Source organism: Kluyveromyces lactis, assembly GCF_000002515.2.
Source record: "Kluyveromyces lactis strain NRRL Y-1140 chromosome F complete sequence".
In the NCBI taxonomy this organism is placed as follows: domain Eukaryota; kingdom Fungi; phylum Ascomycota; class Saccharomycetes; order Saccharomycetales; family Saccharomycetaceae; genus Kluyveromyces; species Kluyveromyces lactis.
Window position 1 is genome coordinate 1,813,362 of NC_006042.1, and position 21,433 is coordinate 1,834,794.

At 39.5% G+C, this 21,433-nt stretch overlaps 11 protein-coding genes across 11 annotated transcripts; 5 read left to right on the forward strand and 6 right to left on the reverse strand.

Annotated features, from left to right (window-relative positions):
- Positions 1-100: 100 nt before the first annotated feature.
- Positions 101-1,150, reverse strand: HRT3 (SCF ubiquitin ligase complex subunit HRT3; the record flags this gene model as incomplete). The annotated part of the gene is made up of 1 exon (XM_455959.1): positions 101-1,150. One exon carries the CDS (start codon positions 1,148-1,150, stop codon positions 101-103), a length of 1,050 nt encoding a protein of 349 aa, XP_455959.1.
- A 437-nt stretch (positions 1,151-1,587) lies between these two features.
- Positions 1,588-3,399, reverse strand: CHA4 (Cha4p; the record flags this gene model as incomplete). The annotated part of the gene is made up of 1 exon (XM_455960.1): positions 1,588-3,399. One exon carries the CDS (start codon positions 3,397-3,399, stop codon positions 1,588-1,590), a length of 1,812 nt encoding a protein of 603 aa, XP_455960.1.
- Positions 3,400-3,844: 445 nt separating this feature from the next.
- Positions 3,845-5,074, reverse strand: ICT1 (lysophosphatidic acid acyltransferase ICT1; the record flags this gene model as incomplete). Its single annotated transcript, XM_455961.1, has 1 exon — positions 3,845-5,074. One exon carries the CDS (start codon positions 5,072-5,074, stop codon positions 3,845-3,847), a length of 1,230 nt encoding a protein of 409 aa, XP_455961.1.
- A 462-nt stretch (positions 5,075-5,536) lies between these two features.
- Positions 5,537-5,896, forward strand: MIM2 (Mim2p; the record flags this gene model as incomplete). The annotated part of the gene is made up of 1 exon (XM_455962.1): positions 5,537-5,896. The coding sequence occupies one exon, from the start codon at positions 5,537-5,539 to the stop codon at positions 5,894-5,896; it is 360 nt and encodes a 119-aa protein (XP_455962.1).
- A 159-nt stretch (positions 5,897-6,055) lies between these two features.
- Positions 6,056-6,544, reverse strand: KLLA0_F19668g (uncharacterized protein; the record flags this gene model as incomplete). The annotated part of the gene is made up of 1 exon (XM_455963.1): positions 6,056-6,544. The coding sequence occupies one exon, from the start codon at positions 6,542-6,544 to the stop codon at positions 6,056-6,058; it is 489 nt and encodes a 162-aa protein (XP_455963.1).
- Positions 6,545-6,993: 449 nt separating this feature from the next.
- On the forward strand, positions 6,994-7,968 carry SWF1 (palmitoyltransferase SWF1; the record flags this gene model as incomplete). Its single annotated transcript, XM_455964.1, has 1 exon — positions 6,994-7,968. The coding sequence occupies one exon, from the start codon at positions 6,994-6,996 to the stop codon at positions 7,966-7,968; it is 975 nt and encodes a 324-aa protein (XP_455964.1).
- Positions 7,969-8,470: 502 nt separating this feature from the next.
- Positions 8,471-13,207, forward strand: ARO1 (pentafunctional protein ARO1p; the record flags this gene model as incomplete). Its single annotated transcript, XM_455965.1, has 1 exon — positions 8,471-13,207. The coding sequence occupies one exon, from the start codon at positions 8,471-8,473 to the stop codon at positions 13,205-13,207; it is 4,737 nt and encodes a 1,578-aa protein (XP_455965.1).
- Positions 13,208-13,466: 259 nt separating this feature from the next.
- Positions 13,467-16,868, forward strand: MTC5 (Mtc5p; the record flags this gene model as incomplete). The annotated part of the gene is made up of 1 exon (XM_455966.1): positions 13,467-16,868. One exon carries the CDS (start codon positions 13,467-13,469, stop codon positions 16,866-16,868), a length of 3,402 nt encoding a protein of 1,133 aa, XP_455966.1.
- Positions 16,869-17,127: 259 nt separating this feature from the next.
- Positions 17,128-18,168, forward strand: ERG27 (3-keto-steroid reductase; the record flags this gene model as incomplete). Its single annotated transcript, XM_455967.1, has 1 exon — positions 17,128-18,168. The coding sequence occupies one exon, from the start codon at positions 17,128-17,130 to the stop codon at positions 18,166-18,168; it is 1,041 nt and encodes a 346-aa protein (XP_455967.1).
- A 197-nt stretch (positions 18,169-18,365) lies between these two features.
- Positions 18,366-20,339, reverse strand: SAC6 (fimbrin; the record flags this gene model as incomplete). The annotated part of the gene is made up of 1 exon (XM_455968.1): positions 18,366-20,339. One exon carries the CDS (start codon positions 20,337-20,339, stop codon positions 18,366-18,368), a length of 1,974 nt encoding a protein of 657 aa, XP_455968.1.
- Positions 20,340-20,782: 443 nt separating this feature from the next.
- KLLA0_F19800g (uncharacterized protein) lies at positions 20,783-21,337 on the reverse strand (the record flags this gene model as incomplete). The annotated part of the gene is made up of 1 exon (XM_455969.1): positions 20,783-21,337. One exon carries the CDS (start codon positions 21,335-21,337, stop codon positions 20,783-20,785), a length of 555 nt encoding a protein of 184 aa, XP_455969.1.
- Positions 21,338-21,433: the final 96 nt, after the last annotated feature.

The window sequence follows — 21,433 nt, forward strand, 5'->3', positions numbered from 1 at the left end:
CTATCACTTAGCATCGCGCGAGCTACAAGTATCCACTCATTAGTCGTGATGGAAGTACAGCTCTCTGGCTGTTATAGTAATCAAATATGACAGCCCTGATCTAGCAGTCACGGTATGACTTCGCCTTCGAGAAATGAAATGGTTTTTCTTTGCTCAATGAGAACTGCATTGTTGTGCCGTCTTGCCTCGTTGCAGAAGAAGCAATCCATTTCAACTTGCTGAACTTCTTGTGACCTCTGTTTGAGATTTTCAAGATCTCGTTAAATTCAAGCCCATCTTTTCTTCTATTCCTCTTGATTGTCAACTGATCAAGGCCGTCGTCTAATGACAGGGACCACGAACATATATCTGAGTCTTTTCTTTCAGAACATCTTTCTAAAGAGAAACCAGGTACCACTATATTTGGTTCGTCAGTAGTCAATAATCTAATGCATCTTCCATCTGGATAGAATCTGAAGTACCTGTAATAAGTGATCATGTGGATTGGGTTCAACAGCGAAGATGATCCTTCCGGGATCGATCCGTGCCTCAAATAATTCACCACACTGATATATATTCCATGGAACTTGATATACGGCCGTTCCTTTAGCATCTTTCTATAATTTTGACCCCATACGGTTTCTGCTAGTGCTTGTATATCTGATATACCGTTTAGCCTCATCTCATTTTCGTTGTATACTTGCTTCTTATAGATGTATTCCGCGAAAGTCCGGTACGGTGAGGAATCGTGGAAGCATAGCAAATTAAACTTTTTACAAGTCAAAGATAGGTTCATCCACGAGTCTGCTGAGCTTAACACAACCATGTCTATAATCATGGATAATATATCGTCAGGGAGCATATCCAAAATCCAGCAGGGAAGTTCAACAAGGTCTTCAGTTTGAGAAAGTCCTTCAGTTTCCTCTTTTCTGCCGTCCGGATCAGTTTCCGATGAACCATCAACAATATTGACATTAGAATTGAGCTTAAGCTTTTTCATCTCTTCATTTAACCGCCATTCATCATGCATCTTCTTTCTATATAGTTTCTCAACGTCCGGATTCATCCTTAATGCTTTACGGTAATATTTGATCGCGTCGGTCATAGCACCGGCAGTTTCCTTCGAATAGCCCAACTCCCATAGTGCTATAGCTTCAATCGGTTCCTCCATTACGCGTTGTTATTTTTCGTGCGTTAGGCCCCTTGGTAATGAGTATGCTTCCTCTCTCTTTTACCTTATATAGCCGACTAGCTTTTTATGCTGTTTACGTTTTGTTCAGCTTTACGCAACAGGAACGAATATAAAGTTACTACCGAGAGATGGACAAGTACGCACAATGTTGAAAAATATGAAGTGGATTCCTTGTCAGTAGCTGCCATCCTCAGCAAATCGGATTTCTTGATTCTTATCTGACTAAAAAGTAATATTAAGTACATGGCATATTTAATATATGAAGAGCTATATAACTTCAAAGTTCATTAATATGTGAATATCACAAGAAACACAGTCGATAAATCATAAATAGCCAGTCCTTCAAGATCTGGTGCATCAATGAAAAGCAGGAACTAAAACAAAGTGCAAAGTGTGTAGTGCTGTATAGATGCTGCTTATTTCATTGTTATGTCACCACCGATTAATTTATCGATTTCATTCAATAAAGTAAAATCAAAATTATATTCAAAGGCAAATTCATTACCATTAGATAAACTTCCCAAGAGTGCAGTGTTTTCAAGTCCAGTATTAGCATTTATATTGCTACTTTTTGACATTTTCATTTCATTATCGTAAAATTTCTTGGCTAGCTCGTAGTTCAATGACGGAGATCCTAGAAATTCCAAGAATATCGAAAGATTGTCCTTCTTAATTGAACCAGTTTTTATGCACTGAATTGCAAGAATCGAAGAATACAGCATATAAATGTTACTTTTCTGGAATGTTTTGAATTTTCTCATAAACGATCTTAATAAAAAGTACAACTCTTCAATTGCGTTTTCTATCGCCTGTTTACTCTCAGGAAGTGAATCAATAAACGGTTTGTTGTAGGACAAAAGGATAACAAAATAATGATACCATACATGAGCCAAAATAGGATTGTAATCGAAGTTGATTAGCGTTGCCTTAGTGAGAGCAAACTCATCAGGTAGATTCTTACGCCAGTTTGAAACTTCACTGTTGAATTTTGTTAGATATTCCCTTCTTTCCGTTAAAGAACCGGCATGTATGAATATCTTCGGGGCGAAAACCTCAGTTATTCTTGATAGCACAATAATCTTTTTTAAAGGTTTGGCAATAGAAGTTACAATTGTAGGATCGTATTGGTAATCTTCGATACCAGTATCAATATTTGGTAGCTCATCAGTTTCTGGAATTGTCGAATTTGACACACGCAAAGAATTTGAACGACCAAACAATACTGCAATCAAGTGATCGGCAATGTAACAGCCCCAGTATATTCTACTTCTCACCTCGATATCGATCTGTGACAATTTGTCGTCGTAGACGTCATCCCAAGCTTCGGGGTTCAAATGTAAGCCAATCTCATGAGCCATTCTAAAGGCTAACCCCGATTCATACCATGCTAATGGATTCTCGCCATTTCCAATATCATAGAAGGCAAGGCATAAAAGTGTTTGGATGATACCCAATTTAGAAGATGATGAATAACTCGCAGTAGATCCATCTAGCTGGAAGATTTTATTTAATACTTTTGTTTTAGCCAGTGTGTAATATTCTTGAGATTTCTTGTACAGTTCTTCGTTCTTATCGGCAAGCTTACTTCCTAAAGCAGCAATTGCAAACACCAATTCTTTAGAACAGTAGTATGCTTTTGTAGAAGGCTCACCGAAAAGGGCGCTTAGAAAGGTTTCTCTATGAATGAAAGTATAATGGCCAGGATATAACCATTTGAAAAACAACGATAAAGCAGGTAGTATCACTGGCGACCTGGACAATGTTCGGAGATTAGAGGTAGTCATATCTCGATTGACATCGTTGGAAAATATTTTTGTGATGGCTAGAGAATCGTTAGAATAGATACTGGATGAAACCACTTGGTTATTTTTGGTCAATGTACTTTGCATATTTGGTGATGAAGGAGTAGGCGATCTAATCTCAGCAAGGAAGGGCTTCCATGATGGGTTTCTTGGTGGAAGTGTATTTGATGGCGTCCCTTCTAACGTTTCGCTCTTCATCTTCTCGATGCTCCTCTTCAAATCATCAATCTCTGCCTCAAGTTTCTCTACGTATTCATGAGTTGTTCTTTTAGTCCGTTTATCATTGTTGACAGTGATACATTCGATCCCATATTTCAAGCAATTGGAACATGGTCTCTCCATGTCACACTTCCTCCTCTTTATTCTGCAATTCTGACATGCTAGGTGAGCTTTCCTCTTCCTTTTTCCATCAGTTATCGTTGACATTGAATAAACGCAGCTATGTTGTTGACGGTGGTAATGTTTATTGTAGTTCCGAAAAAGGTGCCCTATATCAAAAGGTACGACGGTTGCGCTTCCTTTCAATCCTGTAGAAGTAATGCCATTTATTTGGGTGACCGATTCCTTATGATACACTTTGGTAAACTTATGTCTTATACATCATTACTCTTTCATATCTCCAAATTGGCCAAAGATATTTCTTATTTGACACTCAATTCCTTTCTTCTGTTGATGTTGGGAGATGTTCGAAAGGAAACTGACGCTGGGGAGGACAGTTTTGTATCAAACTGTACATCAGTAGATGTGTACCTAGTATGATAAGTAGAAATGGTTGTTATTGTATATGTACATGATTACAACTATGCTATAAGACAGGAGGGGGTGGGAACGAGCTTGAAGGTGATATATGCACAATGAATGATTACAGATTTTAATCCCTTAGAAAGTCGACCAATTTGGAGTTGAACTCTGATGGGTTATCCAAAACCAAATTGTGACCAGCTCTACTCACGATATCGAAAGTTCCATCGTAGCTTTTTCTTATACTATTGAACTCCTCTATCGCCAGCCTTCCAGCGACTTTATTCATCCAATCGTGTTCACCATAAACCAACATCAATTTTGACACTTTAACTTTATCCAAAGAATCCATGATCGGATCATATGCTAACAGGCTTCTTGAGAATAGTTGGTTGAATATTCTGATAGAGGTATCAGTCATAATTCCCTTACCGAAAACCAATTGAAACACGTACTCCCTGTAAGGGACGCTTGGAACTCTACCATAAGAGCTATTCACATAACCCCAACAAGCTTTGGCTCCCAGGGGACCCATCCATCTTAGAGCTTTATTTTGGTATTGTAAGATAAGTTTTGGTATATTTCTTTTATTCGAGTAGTTCGATTTGCTAGGGTCTTCGGATTGTATTTCATAATCTCTTTCCGGTTCCAAATGGTTATGGATAGAAAATATGCTTCTTTCCACACCAAGTGGTGACACAAGACATAGTTTATGGACGTTATCTGGGTATTTCAAAGAGTATTTGAAAGTTAGATAGCCACCGTACGAGTGGCCAACCAAATTAATCTTGGACAATTTGTTTTCCTTTCTCCATTTTTCCAAGGCATCGACGTAATAGTCCTCATAATGAGCCAAATGTTTCTTATATTTCTCTTCATCAACCGGATTCTGCAAACGGAAATACTGACCCTTCACAGTTTCGTTGAACTCTACTCTGTCAGGTTTTTGCATAGAGTCTACTGAGAGAGGTAACTCTTTCGACAACCCGTTCCCGGGCAAATCTACAGCGTAGACATCTTTCAAGGACAACGAAAGCTGCTCGAAATTCCTGAAAAATGTCATTGACGATGCAGCATACCCATGGATCATCAAAGTAGGTACCCCCACTGCTTTTGCCGTAGGATTCGAGATCCGCCATTGGTTGATCTCGCCCAATAGCATCGAATTTTCGACAGATATCCCGGAATCAAACTGCAATTGGTCCATAAGATTCTGTTGCAAATGCTTCAAACTACCCTTTGCATCGTAATTTAAACTATTCCACCACTGTTTCCAGCCAGAACGCTTCAAAGAGAGCTCGTCTGGTTGCGACATTCCTTTCCTCAACAGCCTCAATGCCAAGCTTCTGCGAACTGTCATATACTTCTCATATACTTCCCCTCGAATGTTTCACCACTGAAGTCTATTCAAAAACGTAAACTGTCACAAATGTCTGAACTTATATGGCAAGCAAGAAACCTTCAAAGTTGCCGGATAAACCACCCCGTGAACAGCTAACGGTGCTACTGTGTTTACCTGAGGCATAAGTGCATACATTCAGTACGTAAACTTTTAAAGCTTCACGGACATTTGTCAGCTTAAAGCCTCGAGAGATATAAAGATACCCGATGGAAATACGATGGTTGATATTTTGAAAAGAAATCAAAAATCAACATACGCACATGCACACACGTACACACTCATCCCGAGGAGAAGAGGTGGGATTCGTGTCGTCCTGGGCTATGAGTTTTAAGGTATTCAGTGAGAATACAAAGTAGTGAAGAATACTAGTAGGTCTCTACGGTTATTTTAAAATTAATCTAATTTATTATAAACCGTAATATGAGTGAACTTTTGGCTGAAGAATTGGTCCATGAAGACGGAAGATCGGTCGATAGCCGACAGGATTTAGGTACGCCAATGGCATCTGATTTGTTGTCCACATCGGCATCAAATGATATTAATGGAGACAGTAGCAACCAGGGCTCTGCTAGCGAGTATGATAGTGAAGAGGAGTACGATTCAGATGTAATTGATGAGTATGAGAGACAGCTTTCCGATGCTCAGCGAGAATGGGAACGTTCTTTAGAACAGCTATGGCAGGCGGTGACGTGGATTATACTACCGCTAGCGGGGAAACTTCTCGGCAGAAGAACCGCAGGCATAATATGGAGGAAGGTGATGAACCATTTATACTCTTGAATTCAATGGCATTAAAGAGTTTGGCAGGCGATTTCTCTCTTCATCCAGGTGACGAATGAATGAATTCACGATCAAGAAAATAATTTAAAATAATAACTACGGCATATATCAATTTACATACACTATGAACCTTTCGTCATTTTCCAGCTGCGACATTGATTATGATGATGATGATGAGGGTGATGATGAACCTCTTGAAAAATTAAGCAAGCCCTGACAGTACGGTTTGATGAAACTTTCATCTATGAGTCTCTCAATTGACTCCAAAATAGGAACTCCTATCATTCTAGTCTCACTTTTGGTCATCACTCCGCAGACTCGTATTAGCAGATCAATGAGTGCTGCTGTTAATGCGTGTGGGTCTAGTATTGATTTCGAACGCCCGCTCTTGGTGAATATTATCTTTAGTCTCTCGTTTAGTTGATATAATAGTTTCTCGTTCACTTTATCCGACCCAGTTAGATTGTTCATATCATATATTATTTTAAGTTTCTCTAAGCTGAATTGTACCACTTCACATTTCATATTGTATCGCCTCATTTGAGGGATCGATAGTTCGAAACTGTTGAAGAGCCATTGTTCTCCATTACAAACTCGCAGTAAATGTTGTAAGAGTTCAATTCTCTGAGTACATCTTTCAGACACCATTATGTTTCTAGCAATTTGTAGTCTGTCGCTGTGGCTCTCTGTTGATAACTCTCCTATGTTTTTCCATTCGATATTGATTCATCCTCAATGTTTCTCAATGCAGGATAATCGTGATATTCATTTTAACAATTTGATTCATTGAAAACAATGTCTTTGAGGAAGACGCATAGAAGCATAAATAGGTACTGGAGATTCTAGTAAAGTATAATTGCCAAATCACAGTCATCTGTGAGATACTTATCCCCCGGATAATATTGGTGTTCCGAGAATCTGTTGATTATTTGGAGCTTTATCTTACTAATTGCAGCTTAGAGCTTATTTAAACTAACAATCTGAGCGCTTCATTATACGCCTAATGCTGGACCAAAGTGGCTAACTGAAATTGTAATAAAACTGCTCTTGTCAAATATTAGAGCCACTGCATTAACAGGTTTTTGACACCATCTCTGATGTTCCTGCTATTTTTGTTGTTTGTGGTGAGCCAGGTTGGCTTACTAGTATTCTCACCGAAATTTAAGGATTTGATCTTGTTTCGATGGTACTACCAGCACATCTACTACCCATTATTTACTGACTACACTCGTTATAGATGGAAGTACTGGTTGGTTCCTGGGTTCTATGCCTGCATCTTGATATTCTGTGTCCATCTTTTCTACAACAAGTTAAACGACACAGTCAATCCATATCTATATTCCCTTGAGAAAGCGTTTATCCCAATTACCATTGCATTTACATCATTGACAGGAGTAGCCTCCGTCTTTGTTAAACCTCTCGGGCTTCAGGCGGGCCCTCAATTTCAGCCTGATTACATCATATTCCATCCCTCTGCGGTTTGTCAAACGTGTAAAACCATCAAGGTACCGAGATCCAAACATTGCCCAATTTGTGAGCGATGCATTCCATTACATGATCACCATTGCATATGGATCAATAATTGTGTTGGGTATGGCAATTATGAGTACTTCTACTCGTTTCTATTGTCAAATTGTTTGTTATTAACCTACGCCTCTCTAAGATTGTTAACACTCTTCAGAATAACTGCATTCAAGAAAGACAAATTTTTCCTATCCTTATTCTTATTGACCACTGCATTCTCCCTAATTGCCATTGTATTCACCTACTATCAATTGAAGTTGGTAAACGACGGAATGACCAACAACGAGCAGGACAAATGGTATCTAGTACAAGAATACATGAGGAATGGGAATCTTGTGAAGGACATGGATGGTGTCCTGTATTACAGATCGATGAGCACTGATGCACAAACAGCAGAACCGATTTTTTACTCGACTAATTTGTACGACCATTCCAAATATCATCTCATAAACCCAGCTAAGATCCTCAGTCATGAAGAAATAATCAATCTTTATGACAGAGGGAGTTTTTTGGATAATTTGAAGGAAAGGATTCATCTCCTCGATTGAATGAATGAAACAAGGTGATCAGAATAAACAAGAAATTATTTAATACCATTATTACTGCGTCCTTTATACATTGTCACTTCTGTAAATATCAAGTAATAAAGACAAAAAAGGGAAAAATCATTGAATGTAGCAACAAAGCATTCAAGTATCACAATTTCTCCTAAATTAGTTGCTGAATCCAACCAACTATCAGCAGGATGCATATGGCATGTTGTTCCCTCATTTCGCATCTCCAGCTCTTCCATTTCACAGCGTTTTTTTCGTCAGATGACTCAAAGAAATTCGAATTGAAAAATTTCAACATCAAAGGTATGCTTTGGCCAGTGCTAAAGAACAGGTATCGTTGGAAAGTTTAACAATTAATATCCACTGATTACCTACTATCAACATTAGTTGAATCAGAGAAATTCTTGGTACTTGCAGATTTGTTTGAATTGCACCAAAACACTCGCACAGTCCCTTGCTAGGTTTTTGTGTGTTTATTGTTAACTGGAAGGAAACAATGAGCGTTGAACTTGCAAAAGTCTCCATCTTGGGGAAAGAGTGCGTCCACGTTGGTTATCAGATTCATGAGCACATTGTGAAGTCCACTTTGGAACATTGTAAGTCTTCTACATATGTGATTATTAATGATACAAATGTATCCAAGGTTCCATACTATCATGATTTGGTTAGTTTGTTCGAGAAATCCCTACCGGAAGGTTCTCGTTTACTTAGATACGACGTGAAGCCAGGTGAAGCTCACAAGAGCCGTGAAACGAAGGCTGACATCGAAGACTATTTATTACTTGAAGGGTGTACCCGTGACACTGTTATCATTGCCGTTGGTGGTGGTGTGATTGGTGATATGATCGGTTTTGTTGCGTCCACATTTATGAGAGGTGTTCGTGTCATTCAAGTTCCAACATCGTTGTTAGCTATGGTTGATTCATCCATCGGTGGTAAGACAGCTGTGGATACTCCGCTTGGTAAGAACTTTGTTGGCGCCTTTTGGCAACCGCAATTCGTTTTCGTAGACATCAAATGGTTGGAAACTCTCCCTCAAAGAGAATTTATCAATGGTATCGCTGAAGTTATCAAGACAGCTTGTATCTGGAATGGTGAAGAGTTTGCAAGATTGGAGGCTAATGCAGAAACGTTCTTGTCTGTGGTGAATAACTCACAAACAGTATCGGTGTTCAGTCCACACCATAATGAAACTGTAGAACTCACTTACACCAATATTGAATCAATGCTTGAACATACCTACAAATTGGTGTTAGAATCTATTAAGGTTAAAGCTCATGTGGTTTCGAGTGATGAAAGAGAGTCAGGATTGAGAAATTTACTAAATTTCGGTCACACCATTGGTCATGCTTACGAAGCGATCTTAACACCCCAAGCTTTGCACGGTGAATGTGTGTCAATAGGTATGGTCAAGGAGGCAGAACTTTCACGTTATATGAATATACTATCTGCGACACAAGTTGCCCGTATGGTAAAAATTCTAGCTGCCTACGGTTTGCCCATCAGTGTTAATGAGAAATGGTTTAAAGAGTTAACTTTGAATAAAAAGACACCTTTGGACGTTTTATTGAAGAAGATGAGTATCGACAAAAAGAATGATGGTTCAAAAAAGAAGGTTGTCATCCTAGAAAAAATTGGTAAATGTTATGGAACATCCGCTCACGTAGTTTCAGATGAAGATTTGAGATTTGTTTTGTCAGATGAAACCTTGGTTCATCCATTCAATAACATCCCAGAAGGACAAAATAAGGTAATCACACCACCAGGTTCTAAATCTATTTCAAACCGTGCTCTAATTCTCGCAGCATTAGGTAAAGGTACGTGTAAGATCAAGAACTTGTTGCATTCTGATGATACCAAACATATGTTAAATGCAGTTCAACAGTTGAAGGGGGCTACTATCTCTTGGGAAGATGATGGTGAAACAGTAGTAGTCCACGGCCAAGGTGGTTCCACGTTAACCGCCCCTTCTGAAGCATTATACTTAGGTAATGCGGGTACTGCTTCAAGGTTCTTGACTACTGTTGCTGCATTGGCCAAGAAAGATGGTAAGAATGACCATGTCATATTAACTGGTAATGCAAGAATGCAGGAAAGACCAATCGGACCTCTAGTCGACTCTCTCCGTTCCAACGGTCTAAAAATCGATTACTTGAACAGACAAGGATCTTTACCTTTGAAAATAAACACAGAAACCAATTTCAAAGGTGGAAAAATTGAGTTGGCTGCCACTGTCTCCTCTCAATATGTCTCTTCGATCTTAATGTGTGCTCCATACGCAGAAGAGCCAGTTACGTTATCCCTCATTGGTGGTAAGCCAATCTCACAACTTTATGTCGATATGACTATCAAGATGATGGATGCTTTCGGTATTAAAGTCACTACGTCTACTACAGAGCCTTTCACCTATCACATTCCGAAGGGAAATTACATCAATCCAGCAGAGTATACCATCGAGTCAGATGCTTCTTCTGCTACCTACCCATTATCATTTGCTGCTATCACTGGAACCACGGTGACTGTTCCAAATATTGGATCGGCCTCTTTGCAAGGTGATGCCAGGTTTGCAGTTGATGTTTTGAGACCAATGGGATGTGAGGTTACTCAGACTGCAACCTCAACTACCGTGACTGGTCCACCAAGAGGTCAGTTAAAACCTTTAAAGCACGTGGATATGGAGCCGATGACTGATGCATTTTTGACGGCATCAGTGGTTGCTGCCATTTGTAATAACGGTACCACAAACACTACTACCATTGAAGGTATTGCCAATCAAAGAGTCAAGGAATGTAACAGAATCGAAGCCATGGTTACACAATTAGCAAAATTCGGTGTGAGGGCTAATGAATTACCTGATGGTATTCAAATTCATGGTGTTAATTCTATCTCGGAATTGAGACAACCATCTGATGCAGGAATTGAGACTTACGACGACCATCGAGTAGCTATGTCATTCTCACTGTTGGCTGGTATGGTTAATTCTGATAAGAAGGATGATGAATCATCTGTTAGAATTTTGGAGAGACAATGTACCGGTAAAACATGGCCTGGTTGGTGGGATGTCCTACATTCTCAATTGGGTGCAAGACTTGACGGCGCTGAACCTTCAACAACAAAATCATCTGAAGTTAAAAAAAGTGTAGTCATTATAGGAATGAGAGCGGCTGGTAAAAGTACTGTCAGCAAGTGGTGTGCTGAGTCCTTGGGTTACAGGCTTCTTGATTTAGATGAGGAATTTGAAAGACAGTACGGCAAAGGTACTGTGAAAGACTTTGTAGCAGAATCTGGATGGGATGAGTTCAGAAAGGAAGAAACTAGGATATTCCAGGAAGCGGTAGACAAATACGGTGACAAGGGCTATGTGTTATCTTCTGGCGGTGGAATTGTTGAAAGATCAGAATCAAGACAGGCTTTGAAGAGGTTTGCCGAAAGCGGCGGTATCGTCCTACATCTTCACCGTGATATCGAAGAGACAATCGTTTTCCTAAAGAGCGACCCAACTAGACCAGCTTACATTGAAGAAATTCGCGATGTGTGGGAAAGAAGAGAAAAGTGGTACCATGAATGTTCGAACTTTACCTTCTTTGCGGCTCATTGCTCCAATGAAATTGAATTCAGGAATTTAAGACATGTGTTCAGCAACTTCATTCGTCGTGTACTTGGCGCTGAAAAGATTCCTGTACCTTCCAGGAGATCAGCTTTCGTCTGTTTGACTTTCGAAGACCTATCGGATCATTTGTCAAAATTGGATGAAATAACCTATGGTTGTGAAGCAGTAGAACTAAGAGTTGATCATTTATCATCCTTTTCTTCAGACTTTGTCACCAAACAAATCTCCTTGTTAAGAGCTGCAACCAAATCGCTACCTATTGTTTTCACTGTGAGAACAGTTAGCCAAGGAGGGAAATTCCAAGATGATGATTATGATTTACTTGAATCATTGTTGAAGGTCGCTCTGAAGAACGCTGTTGAATACATCGATTTAGAGTTGACATTGCCTAACAACATACTCTACAATGTTTTGAACAAGAAATCAAACACAAAGATTATTGGCTCCCATCATGATTTTGCAGCTAAATTCCCATGGGATGATGCTGAATGGGAAAATAGATATAACCAAGCTCTTTCTTTAGACGTGGACATTGTGAAGTTCGTTGGCACAGCAGTAAGCTTCGATGACAATTTGGCTTTGGAAAAATTCAGGTCCACTCATACTTTGAAGCCACTAATTGCTATCAATATGACTGAAACAGGTAAGCTATCCAGGGTGCTAAATAATATTTTGACACCTGTTACCTCCAAGTTACTACCATCCGCCGCTGCCCCTGGTCAATTGACACTAGCTGAAATCAACCAATTGTATCACCAAATCGGTGGATTACCAGCCAAGAAGTTCTTTGTTATTGGTTCTCCAATTGGACATTCCAGATCTCCGATCTTGCACAACACTGGGTATGAGCTACTAGGCTTACCTCATCATTTTGATAAATTCGAAACTGAAGATATCGAAGTAGTTAAGAAAGAACTTTTGACCAGAGAAGATCTCGGTGGCTTAGCTGTAACCATCCCATTAAAACTAGATATTATTGATAGTATGTTTGAATTGAGCGAAGCCGCAAAGACCATTGGCGCTGTAAACACTGTTATTCCTTTAGGAAAGAACAAATTCAGGGGTGACAATACTGATTGGTTAGGTATCAAAAACTCTTTGGTTTCAAATGGTGTTCCTAGTTCTGTTAGTGGTTCTGCAGGTCTGATTATCGGTGCTGGTGGTACTTCAAGAGCTGCTATATACGCTTTGAAACAAATTGGTTGTGACACCATTTATATGCTCAACAGAACCACGGAGAAACTACAAAAGCTGAAATCCGAATTTTCCGAAGAATATAAGATTGTTGTCGTCGAATCTGCCGAACAAACAGAGTCAATTAAGGAACAAGTTTCTGTTGCTGTTTCTTGTGTTCCAGCTGATAAGCCTTTAGATCCAGAGTTACTAAACAAATTGGAAAGACTTTTGGCAAAAGGTACAAATAGCTCCTTCAAACCAACCTTGTTAGATGCCGCATATAAGCCTTCAGTGACCCCTATCATGAAGCTCGCACGTGATAAGTTCAACTGGAATATCGTTCCGGGCGCTGAAATGTTGGTTCATCAAGGTGTGGAACAATTTTCTAAATGGACAGGTGCAAAACCACCATTTAAAGCTATCTTTGATGCAGTTACCCAAGAATAGATAAAACATTAGATACATTTAAACTTCAAATAACGTCACGAATGATTAATAATAGCTTTCTAACTCCCCTTTTTATGTATGTCTAATCCACTATTTGTTAATATTCCTTAAAGCATTATTAACTGTTGATAGGAAAAAATGAATCATGAATATATAATGAAACAAAGCACAATTCAATAGGAAACATCATTCGTATATTGAATTCTAGTAAGGTTCGTGTTTTTTAGAGGTTTCGATATAAGCCACACTTTGAGATTGAATGTCTGAATACGTAGGGGAAGGTCCTTACTCATCACCAACCTTCGGGAAATCACTTTCTCTTCGGGTTGATGGTGGATTTAATGCTGTTTCTATCAATCCATCTGGTAGAGATGTCGTATTAGCCAGTCGAAAGGGCCTTTATGTGGTAGACTTGGATGATCCTTTCTCAGAGCCTCGATGGTTACACCATCTCACGTCTTGGGAGGTTGCTGACGTGCAGTGGTGCCCGCATCCGGCCAAGCATCACTGGGTTATATCTACGTCGAATCAAAAAGCAATTGTATGGAATCTATCTAGAAGCTCTTCTAAAGCAGTGGAGCATGTATTACATGGCCATTTCAGAGCCATTACAGATATAAATTTCCACCCGTTGCAACCAGAAATCCTAGCTACTAGTTCAATTGATACTTACGCCCTGGCTTGGGATATGAGAAGCCCCAAGAAGCCTTATTTTAGAACCAGTAACTGGAGATCTGGTGCTGCACAAGTCAAATGGAATCACAAAAATTCCAATGTATTAGCAACCTCGCACTCGAATATCGTGTATGTTTGGGATGTAAGAAAGGGTACATCTCCGTTATCTGTATTAGAAGGTCATAGCGGAAGCGTTAATAGCATCGACTTCAATCCATTCAACGAAACCGAAATCATGTCAAGTGGGAATGACGGAACGGTAAAGTTCTGGGATTATAATAAAGTTGAAGATGAACTACAGATGACAATTACCACAGAGTTTCCTGTGTGGAGAGGACGATATCTCCCGTTTGGGGACGGATATTGCATCATGCCGATGATAGGAGGAAATAATTCTGTATATTTGGCGAACTCTTTTCATGACTCAGGCAATTCTGAGTCAAGGACTACCAAACTACAGCCAACGTACGTTTTCAAGGGGCATACAGATAGAGTCACGGACTTCTTATGGAGATCGAGGCACAGTCAAAATACCATCATTGATGACAGAGAATTCCAATTGGTTACTTGGTCCAAAGATTGCGATTTAAGACTATGGCCAGTACCCGATATGGTTTACGACAAAGTTCACTACGAATGTGGCAAAGAGCTGCCGGAGAAGCTACCAGATTATGATTACGACACTTTTAGATCAGAACCTGAAAATAATATAGTAGATCCCCGGTACACAAATATAGAAATTCCGAAGGAAACCTTTGTTACAAAATCCGGACTACGCCAATGGAAAGCTGACAACAATATAGATCAACTACAATGGATTTCGGGTGTGAGAATGCATAACGAAGATTCACCGCATGATCTATTTGAAGAGGTGAGTTTAAACAATCTTGGAGAAGAAGTCACTTCCGTTGGGCACAAGTTCCCTAGAATTGTTTTTGAAAAAATTTCGGTTTCGACAGGAGAGTTAATTATTACTTTAAATGGTCCATGGGTGGAAGAAGATCCAGAAAAATACATTTTCATGCGTATTATTATTAACTTCCCGCCAAACTACCCCATGAAAGGAAATGAACCTGCGTTCAAGATTGAAGAGAACAGGGAATTAAAAGAACATCAAAAAACTCAGATAATGGAACGACTAAGAGAAATCAGCAAAAAATATGTCGATGCAAATCGATATTGCCTTGAGCCGTGTTTACAGTACCTACTTGGAGAAGAAGTTAACTTGGATATTTCCGACATGGAGGACGACAATAAAATTTTCAGCTTTGATTTCGAAGATGTAACTTCTTTAGATAGATCATCTTTGGGTTCATCTGATGATCATAGCGATGCTCCTACAGAGATTTCTTCTGTATCAGATGTTGAATTCGCTGTCGGGGATGGTTCTTTGCAATTGTATTCTAGTACACCAGAACCAAAATTTGATAGCACACCTGTCCCCAACGGTTGTGGAGCAGTTTGGACCGCTCAAGGAACCCTTGTTTGCTTCTTTAGAGCTGAGAATAAAACTGAAAAAAAGCAACACGCCATAATCAATGTTGGTAGAACTGGTATTGGAGGTTTTGTGAGATCAAAAAATGTCCAGAGTGCGTCACAAACTTTGAAGGATAACGTATCGGGAAAACAAAGAAAGCCAAAAACTTATAGAGAAGCGCTATCCATAAACTCACAACATGCCAGTGAATCACTAAATCAATCATCAGATTCGGATTCAGATGATAGTGATGATAGCTATGCTGAGTTCTTGGATGATATATTGAAAAATGATCTCACACTAAGGACTAGGATGCCAATGATGCCACGCATATTCCGTGATGAGACGAAATCTACTACGAGTGTATCCGGAAAAACCACCGATTCAAATAAAAAAAGCAAGTCATCTATAGTCGTTCAAGATTTTAAAAGTTTGATTCCCGACAAAAAAGAGCTAGCTGAACAGTATATTTTATTTCGGGAAACTCCTGAATTTGTTGCGAAGTACAATGCAGGCATTGCGGAAAGTTACGGCTATGAAGATATCGCGCAATGCTGGAGAATGATTTCTAATGTTTTAATAGGAAGAGGAGATAACGATTTCTACAATTATGATTGGGACCAGCATTCATTGGGTGGTAAACTTTTAGTGAAAAGACTATTCGAGTATTTTGAGAAGTGCCAAAATCTTCAAATGCTTGCAATGATGAGCTGCATCTTTGCTACGCTTGGAAGGCCAGATCAGAAAACAAATTATAAACTAGTTCCGCCTACTTTATCAGAAAACATCATTACATTTTATAACAATGAATACGAGCCATCGCCACATGTTCATTCCACTCACGGATCGTTCTACTCTAATGACACAGGTACACAAAATGCGAGAATGAGATATGGCACCAATCAAGCCTCATTGAACGATGGCTCTTCTATCATATCTGATGATTATTTCCATCAAAATCATCATGCTAACGGAAACAAGAACGGGAAATCCCATAATAATATGAACAATGGGTATGTAGAAACTGAAGCGACAATTCCCGATATCAAGATCAAACTAATTCATGACGATGTTTTGGATCTTGCCTACCAAGGTCTGGAACCTTCGTTGGTAGATCCGAAATGTGAAACCAAGTTCAGACAATATAGAACGCAATATGCAGAGATACTTTATATATGGGGGTTGCCTATGGATAGGGCCGAGTTGTTGAAGTTTAATGTAAATTTAAACACAGAACCTGAATACTTGCATGGGATCGAACAAGATTCGGGATTGGATATTTACAAAGGTGTATCGAATAGGTGGATTGAATCTAACCACGGACACACTCAACAAAACTGTAGCTACTGTGGCCTCAAAGCCGGTAGATTGGTGTTCGTATGCGGTAATTGTCAGCACGTGACTCACAGGACTTGCGCAGAAAAATGGTGGAAAATTGGCGATGAGTGCCCCTCTGGGTGTAGTTGCGACTGTATAAAGAACTTCGATGTCAGCGAACCACTTATATAAAATGCATCTTATGTAGCAGTGTCTTATCGTTCATCTTCTTTTAACCATCAGTCGTTGATACACCTTCTTTCCTGGGTTTTAATGATATTTAAACGAGATGATAAACCTTCCGGAATTCTGAAAGAACTAGAAAACCAAATAGATGGTGATGATGATGCGACACAAGCGAAAAATTCCAGGCTACAGGAACCGTTCCCGTCCATTAGCACTGATTTACGTATACTAGTAGCTATTGAGTACCAATAATTTCAAAACCAGCATGTCTTCGTCAAAGGTAGCAGTGGTCACTGGTACAAACAGTAATTTAGGTTTGAATATCGTATATCGGTTGATTGAGAGAAGCGAGCCAGAGGACAACCTCACGATAGTTGTGACATCAAGAACATTACCTAGGGTTCGTGAATGCATTGATTTAATTAAGGCTTTTGTCAATACCATTAATAGGACTGGCTCTGTAGATTATGATTACCTGCTGGTTGATTTTACCAACATGATCAGCATTCTTGATGCCCACTACAGCTTGTCAAAAAGATACGATCACATCAATTACTTCTTTGTGAATGCAGCTCAAGGAGTTTACTCAGGGATTGACTGGTTGGGTGCAGTGAAAGAGGTCTTCTCCAGTCCACTGGAGGCCGTCACAAACCCAACATATAAAATTCAACGAGTGGGAGTCAAATCAAAGGACGGGATGGGGCTTGTGTTCCAGGCAAACGTGTTTGGACCATATTATCTAATTCAAAAACTGCTTCCGTTACTCCAGGCTGGACAAGGTACTGTCGTTTGGGTCTCTAGTATCATGTCCGCTCCTAAATATTTGTCTTTACAAGATATTCAGCTATTGGAATCCGATGTTTCTTATGAAGGTTCAAAAAGATTAGTTGATTTGTTACATTCTGCAACATATAAAGAGATGAAAAAGCTCGGAATCCGCCAATATCTCACCCATCCTGGTATTTTTACCAGTCTCTCATTTTTCCAATATTTGAATGTTTTCACCTACTATGGTATGCTCTTCTTATTCTATCTGGCCAGATGGATTGGTTCACCTTGGCACAACATACAAGGATACAAAGCAGCCAATGCTCCTGTATATGTAGCAACAATGGCTAATCCGCACTTTGAGAAGGAGCAAATGAAATACGGATCGGCAACTTTTAGAGACGGTTTAGAATATATTAAAACTGATGAAGTTGATACAACCGGCTGTGAAGATGTGTATAAATACATCTCCAATTTGAAACTGCAATGGGATGAAAAGTTAAAAGACCAGATTAAGCCTACAAGGATACCATTATAAATTTTACATAATTCAAATAAATCGTGTAGAATTATTGTTTATCGTAATGTTGCGTGCGAGTTGCTTATAAGTTACATATTAGATGAAGGATCATTTGAAAGTAGTCACATACTATTTGAAAGTGAGGACTTAAGGATTCGAAAATACATATACAGACTTTAGAGCTGAAGTACAGTAAATCTTGAAATATCGCTGTATTATCTCTTTAATGCCATCAAAGAAGCAACGAATGTCAATATCAATCTCGAACGGACTTCGTTGATGTCTTCTGGAACCAACCAGATTAGAGCTCCTAACTTTCTAGCAATAGAAATAGCCAATCTGGCGTTTGCATATCTGTCCTCTTCAGTTTTACCAGGTAACACTAATGAGTAGTCCACATAACCTGGGGCCAAACCATTTAGGACATCCAATAAGAAGTGAGCGTTGGACAACGAAGGATCGCTGAAAGATCTTATGGTGGATGATTTTCCACCCTTGGAAACTGTTTCTTGAGCCCACTTTAAGATTTGGGAATCAGACATATCTCTACCAGTCGTGGCCAATTCATTCATTGTATTGACAATATTCTTACGCATTAACTGCCACACCAAACCTAGCGTTAGTAGTTTATTACCGTCGACAATATCAGAGCCATCAATACCAACCAAAGAGAATCCTCTAGATTTACCTAAATCAACAGCATAGTTAGTATTTTCCAAAGCCTTGAAGCGTGAAAGTTCAGAGTCAGATGATTTCTTGTTGATTACCTTCCAGTTTACAGATCCAGGAATAACCTTATCATATGCCTGTAGAAGTACTAATCCATCCTTTAAGTCTTCGAATAGTGACACAACTGGAGGATCTACTTCCAAAGAATTTAACCACAAAGTGAAAACTCTGGCTTCTCTCTCACCTTCTGCATCGAAATCCTCAATTTCGATAGGTTCGTTTTCATCCAATGGATCCAAACCAGGATGAGTGTTGAATAGATGAGCAACGAAGGCTAAGTTTAATTTAGGATTACCAGCCACTAATGCCGTTGGAGTCAAATACTTTCTGCATTCCAATTTTTCAGCGTTTTGTAAAACTTCTTCTGCTCTTTCTAGCAAATCGGTGGTTTGTAGTGGTCCCAATGAGCATAGATTTGAATCCAATTGATTTAATAATACAGTATAATTTTCACCATCCTTGATATCAGAAGAGAAATTGGAGACCCTTCTGTGCCACCCAGCTTGTTTCAAATGGTAGTTGAACCAACGCAACAAGATTTGTTCTGGGGGTAGTCTTAGGAATTGCTCCAAAGTTTCATCTTCTTCTAATAAACGGTACAATTCCGGGTGTAATTTGATATCAATCTTGGATAGCAAACCTCTCCTAATAATTTGCCAAATTAAACCTAAGATCAAATGTTCTTTACCTTCAATAATATCTTCAGAGTGAACATTAACCACAACACAGCCGATAGCTTTAGCGGAATTGATCACAATGTTGGCGTTTTCGGAAGCCGTGAAAGTGTTCAAAGCCTTGTTATTCTTAGGCCAGTTTAACACTCTGGTATCGATGGTGTCCGGGACAGAATCGTTAATCAACTTGGACAACACCAACCCATCTCTACATTCGTCGAATAATTGGAAAGTATCGGTAGGGAAAGGAAGCCTATGACCAATGTCTGCGTCCCCAGCTAGCACGGAATTGATATGTGTAGTGAAAGCCCTTCTTTCTTCTTCATTAATCGTGTGGGTGGTACCAGAAGTGGAACCACCGACAATAATCTGAGCTTTCTCACCAGTACCTTTGTGTTGCAAACCAATCGATTTAGGTTTAGTTGGAACCGGTGGTGCACGGTTGCTCTGACCGGAAATGTTAGGAAAGCTCGTTTGTGGGAACCCCTTTGAATTGTCTTCGTCCTGTTGCGTACCTTGAGATGAACCGTTTGCTCTTAATTTTGCCATCAATTCCACGTAATCCTCCAATTCAACATGACCCGAAGCATCTACATCAACGGTCTTCAAAGTCTCCCTAGCTTCATCATAAGATGCAACACCAGACTTGGAAATGGATTCCAAAATTTGAGGTTTTTCAACCCAGCCCTTATCCTCTAGATCGATGTTTCGAAAATGCTCTATCGTTTCGAAGAGATCTTCCTGAGAAAACTCAGGGAACTTTCTTTGTAATCTAATAATATTCATTATTGATCAGTTTATATTGCTGTGATTCCAATCAATTGCACTAATACTGCAAGTTGTAAACCGTATAGGCAGAAGGAAAGACGAGGGCTTCCTTTCTTGTTTCGGGCGTGGAATACGGCTTTCAAGGTTTATGTTTTATATTCCACCATGTTAAACTTTATTCTTTAAAGGGCTTTTCGATTGGAAATGGAAAAGGAGAGAGTATGTGATGTTCGTATGTTATGATAATTGAAGGGAATTAAAGCCAGTACAAGCCTCCTGGTTCAGCAGTCTGATCATACGGTGCTTTACACGGGTTTCATCGTCCGTCTATCCATTTGCGTATGCTATTTATGCTTGTCGCAGTCTATTTGCATTAGATATATTGGGATATTCCGCACTGTGGAATAATCTTGTGAGCTGTGAGGGATGAAATAGTCACAGGAGTTAATACTACTAGCCAGCTATTCAGTGTTTTCCTCGTACTTCCACGCCTCATTTTGGACAAATGCTGTTTGGAACTGCCGGAGCTGTTTGTATAGATCTTGAGATGAGTTCGAGTAATCGAATTTCGGACTTGTTTCTGGCATGTCATCATCCATTAAATCTAGCTGTTCTCTCCATAGCGTTTGGTAATACGGTACATTGAGCCTGGATTCAGGTATTGCTCTATCTTTATCAAAAAGTCTTCTCATGGCAACCTCTTGTTGTTGCAATTGATCCACTTTTGTCTTGTTTAGTATATTATCATGGAGTATGAAAGGTGACGGATCGTATTTGAAACTGAGAGTGTTTTCAGATATCCCTGGTGCCCTTTGTTTCCCATTCATATCCCTGTTTCTATTGCGTTCATTCTTGTAATTCAACGGAGTGTAGAGCGAAGAGTCGCTGAATACATTTGCCGATGTGCCCATCCCAACGTTGAAATCCTCATCTGTTGAGTGTTTGACATGTTTGATCCTGCGGAACTGCGGGCTTTTCCAGGGTGGCAGACGCGGAAGATCTATGTTGTGCTCCATGTATTAACTTAAGAGCCTGAACAGCTACAGTTGAGGGGTTGAAGGCTGGTTCTTGGCAACATTTTGCCTATAATTATGACAAATTATTGTGGGTAT